Genomic DNA, 12,429 nt, shown 5'->3' with positions numbered 1-12,429 from the left:
TCTCCCTCTCTGTTTTTGTCTTATTTTTTCCTTCCCTTCCCCTATGTTCATCTGTTCTGTTTCTTAAATTCCACATATGAGCGAAATCATATATTTATCTTTCTCTAACTTATTTCATTAAGCATATTTTTAGTGCTTAAGGCCCTTTCCTTACTCTTTAATAAACAGAATAAAACCGTTTGTTAAAATGAAAATTTCTTTAACTTAATAAGATCTCAGAATACTAAGAATGTATTATTAGTTTCACTGTACACTTTAAAATGAAATTTAAAAGAAAAATGAGGATGGGCCACATGGGTGGCTCAGTCTGTTAAGCATCTGACTTCAGCCTTAGGTCACAATCCCACAGTCCCTGAGTTCAAGCCCTGCATCAGGCTCTCTGCTGTGAGCCCAGAGCCCACTTTGGATCCTCTGTCTCCCTCTCTCTCTCTCTGCCTCTCCACTGCTCTCGTATGCACACTCATGCTCTCAAAAGTAAATAAACATTAAAAAAATTTTTTAATTAAAAAAATAAAGAAAAATGAGGAAAACCTTCAGAGTTGCTACAACCTCTGGACTTTCAGAACAGAACTGATTTCAAGGTAAAATTTCTGCCAGAAATGTCTGAAAGATGAATAAATAATACTTAACATTCTCAACATGATACTCAGAATAATAGCTTTATTTTGATACTGCAGCTCAAAGTTTAAGGTTTTTTAAAACAGTAATATTGAAACACAATTAGAAAAATTTTCATACCTTAACAGACTGTAAGATGCCAGTCCCCTGCTCAGTTTCAATTTTGCAATTATCACACTCAATATTTTGGACTTTTACACAGCCAGACCCTGATGACTTGATATTCAAATCTGGAAATTAAAAAAAAAAAAAAAAAGAAAAAGCAAATTAGTACTATGGCTAATGAGCTCCAAAGCATTTTAGTAACCCCTAGAAATCCAGCTCCTGAGTTATGTTCATAATATTACTGAACTCTGGAGAGAGCACAGTTGTCAACCCCTAAGGGGTCCCACCACAGCAACAGGACCAGATGTAGTGCCCTTTTCTGCTTGTTTTAAGAAATAAAGCAGTGATTTCTGTTGACCTGTATCACCTAAAGAGAAAGTAAGTAATATAGGAGACAAGTCAGGGAGGTCATCAGAGACTCTAGTTATTATAGACATTCCTGGGAAAGATCATAGAAGCCTCTTCCCCACTGAGACAACACATACACACAGACACACACACACAGGTTCGAATAAGAATATAGCAAGTTAAAAAGTCATTATGAGGGGCGCCTGGGTGGCTTAGTTGGTTAAGCATCTGACTTTGGCTCAGGTCATGATCTCATAGTTTGTGGGTGGGTTTGAGCCCCACATCGGGCTCTGTGCTGACAGCTCAGAGCCTGGAGCTTGTTTCGGCTTCTGTGACTCCCTCTCTCCGTCCCTCCCCTGCTCACGCTCTGTCTCTGTCTCTCAGAAAATAAATAAATGTTAAAGAAAAAAAAATTTTAAGTCATTATGGTAAACTGAATATGCCAGTTAGCCTCTTCCCATATTCATGAAGATTTAAAGATTTGTTCTGAAATCTCCTATAAATTAAAAGCATGTACAGGAATAGTATGTATCTGTGTTTGTTGCCCCACACACAAACTACTGGGGCTTAATATCACAATTTTAATAGTTATGGCATAAAAAATTTTCTACAGTTTTGTATATAGCAGTCTCTATAAAGGTTTAATAAACAGCAATACTAGAATAATCTAAATTATACAAACCAACAGTTTTACACCATCTTTACATGGAAACAAATGTAACCAAGAAACGTTTACCCAGTTAAGTAGTGTTGCAACATAGCCTTCATCCAAGGCAGTGTTGATAGACATGGAGAGAAAGAAACATACTCTAAATACACTCTACCCACCCCGCCCCCCACTAGGTAGGTAGAGAAGTTAAGGCCAGATACTGAGTGGTAATAATGCTACTCTTATCTACTCACAGAAACAGGTATAAACAAACTGGAGGAACAAGTAAGTATGAAGAAAACTGAATTATGTTGATTTAAGGAGCTCGTGTATAGACATGTAGAAAATGGTAAATTGGAAATGGGATTCTGGCTCTAAAAAGAGGAATAAAAAAAAAATGAGGTTAAGGATCATCAATATGGATGGTTTCACTTTTATCTGCGCTACCATAAAAATTTTGCTTAACCGTATTTTGATACTTAGTCCATTTTTTATTATGATAATATAATGGGAAATCTTTCTCCCCAACCCAGAGGGTTCTATTCTGAGGTTAGGGTCTCTTATTCATCTAGACTAGTTTAAAGAAGTTGAGAAGCAGTAAAGCATAGTGGTTGAGCAGACTGCAGTCAATTCCCATTCCAGCTCCACCACTTTAAATCTGAGAGATATCTGATCTATCCCCATGAGAACAGAAGTTTCACGAAGGCATGGATTTTTTCTATTTTGTCACCCACAATAAACACTTGATGAAACTTGCTATCTCTCCCACTTCCTTAGGTGAAACAGTGCCAATAACAGTATCTACTCTATAGCGCAATTGTAAGGGTTAGAAAAGACTATCTTAGAAGTGTTAGCTGCTGTTATGATCATCATTAGTATCATCCTTCAGTCAGGAAGGAGAGCCTGGGGAGACTTCCCTAGAACAATGTGTACACACTGGCTTTCATTTGAGAAATATCATGGAGCCCAAATACTTAGAAACATTGCAGGCATTATCAACTGAAGTTTCCCAGGCAGTTTTACTGTGTGTGCGTGCGTGTGTGTGTGTGTGTTTTCAAAGACTGCTACTCATGGAAAATTTACAATGGAGACGTATCAGTAAAAGGCTGGGTGCCTATTTGAAAGCGAACACTTGGTCCAGGTTAGATATGGAACACCCTATAGACCGAGCTGTTTTGGAACAGACCCCAGGCTGTGAGCACTGAATGGATTATCAAGAAACTACAACCCTGAAAAATTAACCACTTTGCTACTGACAAAGTGCAGTGACAGAAAAATTAGGAACTAAGTGCCAAAGGAGAATATAAGGGTTCCACAAATAATATTTGACTTAGATTATTCCATATGAGGTTTCCAATGTCTTTAACTGCGAACCTGATGTCTAACTTTCACCAGGAAACCCAAAGTAGAGCAAGAAAAAACAAACAAAAAGAAAAGGGGGGAGCAGGTTCCGAGGGGGGACAATAGTAAATTAGGCTGGAAAGTCAAAGGAACCAATGAAAAGTGCACGTCTGCCCAATTTCAGAAGGTCGCCGGCTGTGCCCTGGGACCCAAACCCGTTTTCACTTCACTTCACTTGCCAAACTTCAGGGGCGCGTTCACCTCCACGGACGCCTGGGGGTCGATGGTGTCAGACACGATGGTTACCTCCTTCAGCGCCTCGTCGTATTTCACCTGCAGGCCGGCCAGGCCCCGCGCCCCGCCTTCCGCTGATCTCACCGCGACCAGCACGCGGTCACCGTCGGGGTAGGTGAGGGGGTCCAGGGGCCTCACGGCCAAATGGCACGGAAGCCGCGCCCGCAGCCGACCGAACGGGCTCACTAGCAGCGCCCACTCCTTCAGAGCCTGGCGCGCAAGCCCCGGCCGAGAGACTGTGGGCTCGGACCCAGGCTGGCGCTGGCCCCCACCTGAGCCGTACTCCCGGGCCGAACCAGCCCAACACGCCCAGCTACCCGCAGCTCTGCCGGCCCCAACTCGGAGCTGGCTGAGCCGGAGGCGGCCGAACCCCCAGCCCGAGCAGGGGGCGAACATGGCGCGCCCCTCTCGTGCTCCCTCTAATCCCCTCAACCACAGGCCGGTCTCGCCACCAGCCAGTCAACTTGACCACTACGCCTACTCAAGTCAAAGGGGGGTCGTTTGAGAGGATTTGTTGAAGCAACAGCAAGACTGACCACTTTCTCTGGCAATTTAAACCTCAACCGCACACGCCTCACCGGCAAGTTGAAATTTCAAAGCTCTAAGTATCTACTCTGACTTGGACTCCTCGCCTGCGCCCTCCCCTTTCGCAAAGGTGCATGGGATAGGTAGTTTCAAAGGGGACGATAGTCCGAAGGGCTTTGGGCAGCTTAGAAACTACATATCCCAGGAGGCAATGCGCAGGGTAGAAAGGGTAGTAAGACCACGTGTTAGACCCGCCTCCGAAGGCGTGCGCTGCTGGCCTGAAGCCCATTAGCCATTGGAGGAATAGGAAAAAAAAAAAAAAATCTACTTGGGAATCCAACTGGCCAATGGAAAGCGCGGAAGAAACAAGGTGGGCAGGACTGCGTGGTTTCCTTGGATACCCCGGACGCGACTACTTTGATAGAGGGTGGAGCTCTGGAGTGAGACCCTGGAGGCCCTAATCCACGGAGAAATATAGGAACTAAATAAGGATCAGGACCAAGTTAAGGGGTAAGAAACTGCGCTTTTAAAAAGTGAGAACTAGATGCAAACTAAAGTACCCTCGGTGGGTGGTTAGATCCAAACTTCACTAAACTAGTGGGGGTTACCCTGAGATGGAGAATCCCTGGGCAAGAGGGTAAAGAGCCAGATTGGTGTTTTTTGATGAACTCCCTCTTTTGATAACAAATTTAGGAATAGCATTAGAGCCCTGCCTTCTTCCTGATCCTAAGTGATCTTAAGCCAGTCATTGAACGTCTCTGGGTTTTAATTGCTTGTCCTTAAAACGAGGTCAATAATACTTTCCTTGTCTTTCCTCAGAGTTTCTGTAAGGATCAAATGATATAAATGGATGTGAACATGAGGCACAGGCTACAAAATTGCCGTGTAAATTACTGTATTTTTATTTTAGGGATAGCACTGATTCTTAGTAACAAAGAAATATCTGAGAGATCGGGACTTGTGTTGACAGCAGCATTGATCTCTTTGACTACAAATGCTCCTACAAAGAAAAATCAGTCAGCATAGTGCAATGAGAAGAGCATGGGACTATTTCCTGGCTCTGTCACCTGGCTCTTTATCTGCGTCTCCTGGATCTCTTTCTTCAGCTTTAAGATGAAGAAGGATTGTACTAAATGACTCTGTAAGGCATTTTTATCTTCTATAATTCTGTGGGCAATTTTAAAAATGGAAAAAAAAAAAACCCACGAGATTTATTTCCTGCTTGCCGACCTATCTCTCCCTTTCTGTGCCCCTTCCTCCTCCTACCAGTTATTCCCTAAGTTCTTTAGTAAAGACAAACTGCAAGCAATGATGTTTAATAAAATGCAAGGGCTGAAACCAAATGTCTTAGAAAACTGAAGCCCTTGGCCAAGTGCAAATTACTGGGAGGTATAGTGATAGACTAGCTAAGTCCTAATGAACTTGGCTAAAGTCCTCATGGTCCCAGGTCACAGGGTTCTCTGCCAGCCATTACCTTTTTAAAAATTCAGTGTTTTCTTAGGTTATCATTTGCTCTTTTCTGTCCTCCTAGTTCTTTCTCCCTCCTTATTCTCCCTCCTACTGAAGACTTATGATAGATGCTTAGCTTTTAGGTTCACCAAGTTCCTGCTGTATACTAGTTCTGTCCTTGGCTTTGTGTTTCATTTGGTCATAATTATTCAAACTGCTCTTCAAACTGTCTTTTTAATGAAAATCCACAGGGATAACTTTGAAAATCAATTTGAAAAAGGCATTGGTTTAAGCAAGTTAAGAATGCACTCACATCTGTTGTGCACATGCCAAATATTTTTAGATTAACTAGGAATACCTTCCAGATTATTTTGTTTCTATGGTAATATTTCCTTGTGAGAACAGCCAAGTTAATGGAATTGGCAAATGAACCATAGTTGTCTATGTGGCAAAATCATTGTTTGATTATTTTCAAATAAAGCTAAAGAAAAGTGACTGAAAAACTGCTTTTCTGATTATAGGAGTGATCTCATGTGATCTCACAGTTTGTGACTTTGAGGCCTACATTGGGCTCTGTGCTGACACCTGAGAGCTGGGTACCTGCTTCAGATTCTGTGTCTCCCTCTCTCTCTTCCCCTCTCCCACTCACGTTCTGTCTCTCTCTCAAAAATAAACATTAAAAAAAATTTTTTTAATGTGTATACATGACCTGGAAATTATACTTCTGGGGATTTAATGTAAGCATAAAACTATGGATGTTCAAAAAACTTACGTTCAAAGAATTTTGTTTTATAGAGTTACTTATGATAATGAAGAAGTAAAGCAATTTAAATGTCCAGAAATAGTCGTAGTTACATAAATCAGTATATATCTGGAATATTCTGCAACAATTTAAAATTATATTCTGAAGAATATTCAATGATATGGGAAAACTTCCATAATATAATTGGAAAGGAAAAACCTCCAGTTCTCTTTCTGTGTGTTTCTCCATTACTCTCACACTACTACCACACTCACAACACTTCTGCTGATACTCTGGGTGTTCTACAGTTTAACTCAATTCTAACACTATCTACCTGTAAATAGTGTCAGATCCCACAGGTTAAGGGCTCAGTTCCACAAGACTGCTCTCACCTACTTGATATGCCAATTACATGTAGTGGTCCCTGGGTTACCCACAACTTCTGTCTGATTTGGCTACAAATCAGAGGTTCCCACAACCCCTTCTCAGTTTTTATTATTATTTTTTAATGTTTATTATTGAGAGAGAGAGGGCAAGCAGGGGAGGGGCAGAGAGAGAGGGAGACAGAGAATCTGAAGCAGGCTCCACGCTGTCAGAACAAAGCCCAATGTGGGGCTCAAACTCACAAACTGTGAGATCATGACCTGAGCCAAAGTCAGATGCTCAACTGACTGAGCCACCCAGGCACCCCAACCCCCTTCTCAGTTTTGATGAACTTGCTAGAGTGGTTCTTAGAACTCAGGAAAACATGTTTACCAGTTTATTAAAAGATATAATGAAGGATACAGATGAACAGCCTGACGAAGAGATACATAGGGTGAGGTCTGGGAGGGTCCCTAGAACAGGAGTTTCTGTCTCCCTGGGGTTGGGGTGTGTCTCCTTCCTTGTGTGGATTTGTCTGCCTACATGGAAGATCTACATACCCCATACTATTGGGATTTTTATGGAGGCTTCATCAAGTAGGCATGATCAATCATTTATCCCATTTTCAGCCCTTCTTTCTTCTTAGGAGAATGGAGGCAGGGCTGAAAATTCCAAACTTCTAATCATGGTTTGTGCTCTCCAAACCCTCATCCAGGAGCCATCCAGGAGCCCACCCAAAGTCACCTCATTAGAATGAAAGGTAATCCTACCACACCCAGAAATTACAAGGGTTTCAGGAGCCCTGTGCCAGGAACCAAGGAGAGATCAATATATATTTTTTCTATTATCTCACAGTAATATTACGTGAAAAGAGTAGAATGCCAAATTGTATGTTTAGTATGATCTCAATTCTATAATAATAATAGTAGTAATTTTAAAATAAAATTGTATTTAAAATATATTCCACTGAAACAATTCCAACTTGATAACAATGGTTATCTCTAAGTAGTGAGATAATTAATTTTTCATTTTTTGTGTATAAACATATATTACATCTATAATTTTAAAATATTAAAAGCTTTTCTTAAAATACATTGTTTCCTAAGACTAACTCAAATAATGAAATAGGTGGAGAATTTCTTACTATCTAAATTTAAGTGCCCATTAAGATTTTATTTAATAATTGTTAATAGATGGACAGCAGAGGGCATGAGAGAGTTTTCAGAAAAATGTAACTTAAAGAATTCTGGAATTCTTCAGTGAGGGAAGCCCTAGGAATTTGCTAACTTTCTCCATTATAAACTTTTAAAATAAATATATCTTTTTTTTTTTTTTCAACGTTTATTTATTTTTGGGACAGAGAGAGACAGAGCATGACCGGGGGAGGGGCAGAGAGAGGGAGACACAGAATCGGAAACAGGCTCCAGGTTCTGAGCCGTCAGCCCAGAGCCCGACGCGGGGCTCGAACTCCCGGACCGCGAGATCGTGACCTGGCTGAAGTCGGACGCTCAACCGACTGCGCCAGCCAGGCGCCCCTAAAATAAATATATCTTATGGCTTTTATTCTTCTTATGAAATCTTAATAAATCAATAATATAAACTAATAACTGACAGTACTAAGAAGTATTTAATGAACACATAGGTAGCCTCATTTGAAATCTACATGTTATTTCCATGCAGATGATGTACCGGAAAAAGTTTGTTATTTCATGCAGTCAAATTCCCCCACTTTAAACACCTTGAGAATTTGCCTATGTTATAAATATTCTCGAGTACTTTGTATGCTAAAACAATATGTATTTGTGTGTATGTGTGTTTGTGTGTCTAAGATAATATTTTATTGCAACCAAAGTTTACTCATAATAGAAAAATTTTTAAAGCTAACTTAGGCAAGAGTTCTTGTATGTGCTAACACTTAACGCCATTTCTACAAGATAGCAATAGTGTTTCAACCATTCACACAGTGGTAGCACTGAGTAGAAATATCACTTACATTTTATATATTTTGAGACAATGCTGTTAGTTATGTATGGGTTCAAGATTCATATTGCTTCCTGATAAATTTTCTTTTTTGTCATTAAGTAATGACCCTCTTTATCTCTAGTATTGCTTTCTGTCTTTTTAAAGTTTATTTTTATTTATTTTGAGAGAAAGACAGAGAGCAAGCAGGGGAGAGGCAGAGAGAGGGAGACAGAATCCCAAGCAGGCTCTGCACCCTCAGCACAGAGCCCCATGAGGGGCTTAAACTCAAAAACCATGACATCATGACCTGAGCCAAAGTCAAGGGTCAGATGCTCAACTGACTGAGCCACTCAGGTGCCCCACTTTCTGTCTTGATACATATTTTTACCTAAAAATATTTTCATTCTTTTACTTCAAACCTGTGACCTTATAATTGGGGCTTGTGTCTTATAAACAGAATACAGCAGGATATTTTAAAACCAATTTGAGAATCTGTCTCAATAGGTAAATTAATCCACTTACATTTTTTGTAATTACTCTTTCATTTGTATTTATTCTTACCATGTTATTTTGTGTTTTCTATTAATCTTTCTTTTTTGCTTTTTTCAGGGTGGGGTCCTCTTTTTTCTCCATTCATTTAGTCTATATATTTTTCTTTATTCACCTGTTTCCTCTAATCAATCAATACCTTCATCCTCCTTTTGAACAATGGAATTCTTTAACATCAGTTTTTTCCTTTCCATCTTTCATGTCATATTGCCTTGTATATTTTAGTTTCACTTTGTTTTTTGAGGCCACACAAGTAGTTGTTATTGTTTTTTATATTTTCTGCTTGTTTGAATTTAGCAACATTTACCAATTTATTTGCTCACCTCTTTCCTTCTAGATTTAGTTTTGTTTTTACTGAAGTATATTTTTATATTTATTCAATGGATCTCTGAGTAATTTCTTCAGACTTTGTCTGAAAATGTCTTTATTTTGCCCTTTTAAATAATAGGTTAGTTGACAGTTACCGTTTCTCAGTACTTTGAAGAAGTACAGTTTTTGCTAATGACAAGTCTTCTATCTGTCTAACTTAGTTCTTTTGTAGAGACAAAAGAACTTGGTTGCTTTTAGAATTTTTTTTCTTTGTTTAGATGGTCTACAGTTTTAGCACTTTGTGTAAGTTCATTTCTTTTGTTTGCTTTTCTTGGTTTTATTTTTATTTTTTTTTAATTTTTTTTAAACGTTTATTTATTTTTGAGGCAGAAAGAGACAGAGCATGAATGGGGAAGGGTCAGAGAGAGAGAGGGAGACACAGAATCTGAAACAGGCTCCAGGTTCCGAGCTGTCAGCACAGAGCCCAACGCGGGGCTTGAACTCACGAACCAGGAGATCATGACCTGAGCCGAAGTCGGACGCTTAACCGACTGAGCCACCCAGGCGCCCCTGCTTTTCTTGGTTTTAAAATTTTTTTTTTTTTTTTTCAACGTTTATTTATTATTTTTTGGGACAGAGAGAGACAGAGCATGAACGGGGGAGGGGCAGAGAGAGAGGGAGACACAGAATCGGAAACAGGCTCCAGGCTCCGAGCCATCAGCCCAGAGCCCGACGCGGGGCTCGAACTCACGGAGCGCGAGATCGTGACCTGGCTGAAGTCGGACGCCCAACCGACTGCGCCACCCAGGCGCCCCTTCTTGGTTTTAAAGAAAAACAGTAAAATTCATTTTTTAGGTGGACAGCTCTATTAATTCTGGCAAATGTATACTGTGACATAACCACCATGACAATCAAGATGTAGAACTTTTCCATCATTGCCAAAAGCTCCCTCATGCCATTTTATAGTCACTCTTTCTCCCCCAACACCCAGTCCGTGGCAAACACTGATCTATCCTTATACTTTTGCCTTTGCCAGAAACTCATATAAATGGAATCATATAATACATAGCCTTTTGACTTAATATAATGTATTTGAGATTCACCCATGTTGTTGAATGTAGCAGTAGTTTATTCTTTTTTATTTCTGAGTTGAATTCCATTGTATGAACAGTATGAAAACAATCTGTTTCCAGTTTGGGGCATTTCCCATTTGGGGTGAATATTAATAAAGCCAATATAAACATTTGTGTACAGCTTTTGAATAGATGTATATCCTCATTTCCTTTGAATAAGTGCATATGAATGAATGGCTGGGTCATTTGATAAATGTATGTTTAGCTTTATAAGAAATAAGTAAACTTTTCCAAAGAAGCTATACAGTTTTGTATATTAGCAGTACGTGAGAGTTCCAGTTGCTCCACGTCCTCACCAACATTTGGTATTGTCACTTTTTTTAAAACAGTCTAATAAGTGTGTAATTATATCCCATTGTGATTTTTATTTGCATTTCCCCAATTACTAATGAAGTGAGCATATTTTCACATTCTTATTTGCCATTTGTATATCTTCTTAGGTTAAGTATGTGTTCAAATCTTTTGCCCATTTTTAAAATTGGTCTGTTTGATTTCCTGTTATTGAGTGATGAGATTTCTTTGTATTTCTCAATACCAGTCTTTTATCAGATACATTGTTTGCATATATTTTCTTCCTATCTGTGACTTGTTTTCAGTTTCCCAATACTGTCTTCTGAAGAGCAGATCTCCTAGATTGTGAAAAATTCCAAAATATCTATTTTTACCTTTATGATTTATAAAAATCTTGGGGAAAAAAAACTTTCTCCAAACCAAGGTTGTGAATATTTTCTCTTATGTTTTCTTCTGAACATTTTTTACTGTAGATTTTACATTTAGGTATGTACCTCATTTCAGTTTACTTTTTGTAAATGATGCAGGGTATGGTTTGAGGTGTGTGCATTCTTTTACAAAAGGATGTCCAGTTGTTCCAGCATAATTTATTGAAAAATATGATCATCTCAATGCATTAACAAAAATTAGCCAAATTCATTACCCATTCCTGTTAAAAACTCTCCATGAACTTGGAGTAGGAGGAAATTTCCTCCACCTCACAGGCAGCTATGAAAACTTACACTTGATACCATACTTAACTATAAAAGACTGAATGCTTTCCCTGTTAAGATGTGGAACAAAGAAAGAATGTTCACTCTCACTATTTTTGTTCTGCATTGTAGTGGAGATCCTACATTGTGGAATAAGGCAATACAAAGAAATAAAAGGAATCTACATTGGAAATGAAGAAGTAAAATTGTGTTTATTTGCAGAAAGCACAATCATGTCAGTAGAAAGTTCCAAGGTATATTATGCAAAGCTACTGAATTAATAAAAATGTTTCACAAGGTTATAAGGCACAAGGTCAATGACAAAACCAGTTGTATTTCTAAGGACTAACAGTGGCATTTGGAAATTGAAATTTAAAAATAATACAATAGCATACAAAATGTGAAATACTTAGGGATACATTTAACAAAACATATACAAGACCTATCTTCTGAAAGCCATAAGACATTGCTGAAGAAACTGAAGATGATCTAAATAAGTGGGGAGAATGTTTGAGGAACAATAAGACTCAACATTAAGATGGCATATCACCCCACACTAATGTATTGATTCACTGCTCAGTCAAAATTGCAGTAGGCTTTTTAAAAAAATAGAAATTGACAAGTCGCTTCTAAAATATATATGGGAGGGATGCCAGGGTGGCTCAGTCAGTTAAACATCCGACTTTGGCTCAGGTCATGATCTCACAGCTCGTGAGTTCAAGCCCTGTATGGGGCTCTGTGCTGACAGCTCAGAGCCTGGAGCCTGCTTTTAATTCAGTGTCTCCCTCTCTCTCTGCCCCTCCCCCACTCACACTCTGCCTCTCTCTCTTTCTCTCAAAATTAAAATAAACATTAAAAAAATTTATATATGGGAACAAAAGTACATAGTATAGTTAAAACATTTTTGAAAAAAGAACTAAGTTTGAGGACATATTCTACCTCCTTTTAAGACTTACTACAGAGCTATGATAATTAATACAATGTTGTATTGGTGTAAGAATAGACATAAATCAATGGGACAAAAGAGAGAACATAGAAATAGACTGATTTAATTTTTGA

At 39.0% G+C, this 12,429-nt stretch overlaps 2 protein-coding genes across 6 annotated transcripts in view; one reads left to right on the top strand and one right to left on the bottom strand.

Annotated features, from left to right (window-relative positions):
* Nucleotides 1-4,007, bottom strand: part of FAM185A (family with sequence similarity 185 member A) — a 145,697-nt gene extending 141,690 nt beyond the window's left edge. For 3 of the 5 annotated variants that reach the window (XR_015248070.1, XR_015248069.1, XR_015248071.1), the window contains exons 1-2: nt 3,301-4,007; nt 739-848 (exon numbers count right to left, since the gene is read on the bottom strand). Coding sequence is in view for 2 of the 5 variants with exons in the window: in XM_086696874.1 (XP_086553000.1) it covers nt 739-848; nt 3,301-3,751 (561 nt within the window). In the remaining 3 variants the exon portion in view is untranslated. The remainder of the gene's footprint in view (nt 1-738; nt 849-3,300) is intronic. The other 2 variants (XM_086696874.1, XM_025929820.2) reach the window with 2 other exon arrangements.
* A 128-nt stretch (nt 4,008-4,135) lies between these two features.
* Nucleotides 4,136-12,429, top strand: part of CCDC146 (coiled-coil domain containing 146) — a 116,712-nt gene continuing 108,418 nt past the window's right edge. The window contains exon 1 of the mRNA XM_025929759.2: nt 4,136-4,390. The gene's annotated coding sequence lies outside the window, so the exon portion shown is untranslated. The remainder of the gene's footprint in view (nt 4,391-12,429) is intronic.

This window comes from Puma concolor, chromosome A2, assembly GCF_028749965.1.
Source record: "Puma concolor isolate L17-30 chromosome A2, mPumCon1.1.hap2, whole genome shotgun sequence".
Lineage (NCBI taxonomy): Eukaryota > Metazoa > Chordata > Mammalia > Carnivora > Felidae > Puma > Puma concolor.
The sequence above is the reverse complement of the archived record's forward strand: the minus strand, read 5'-3'. Positions and strand labels throughout refer to the sequence as shown.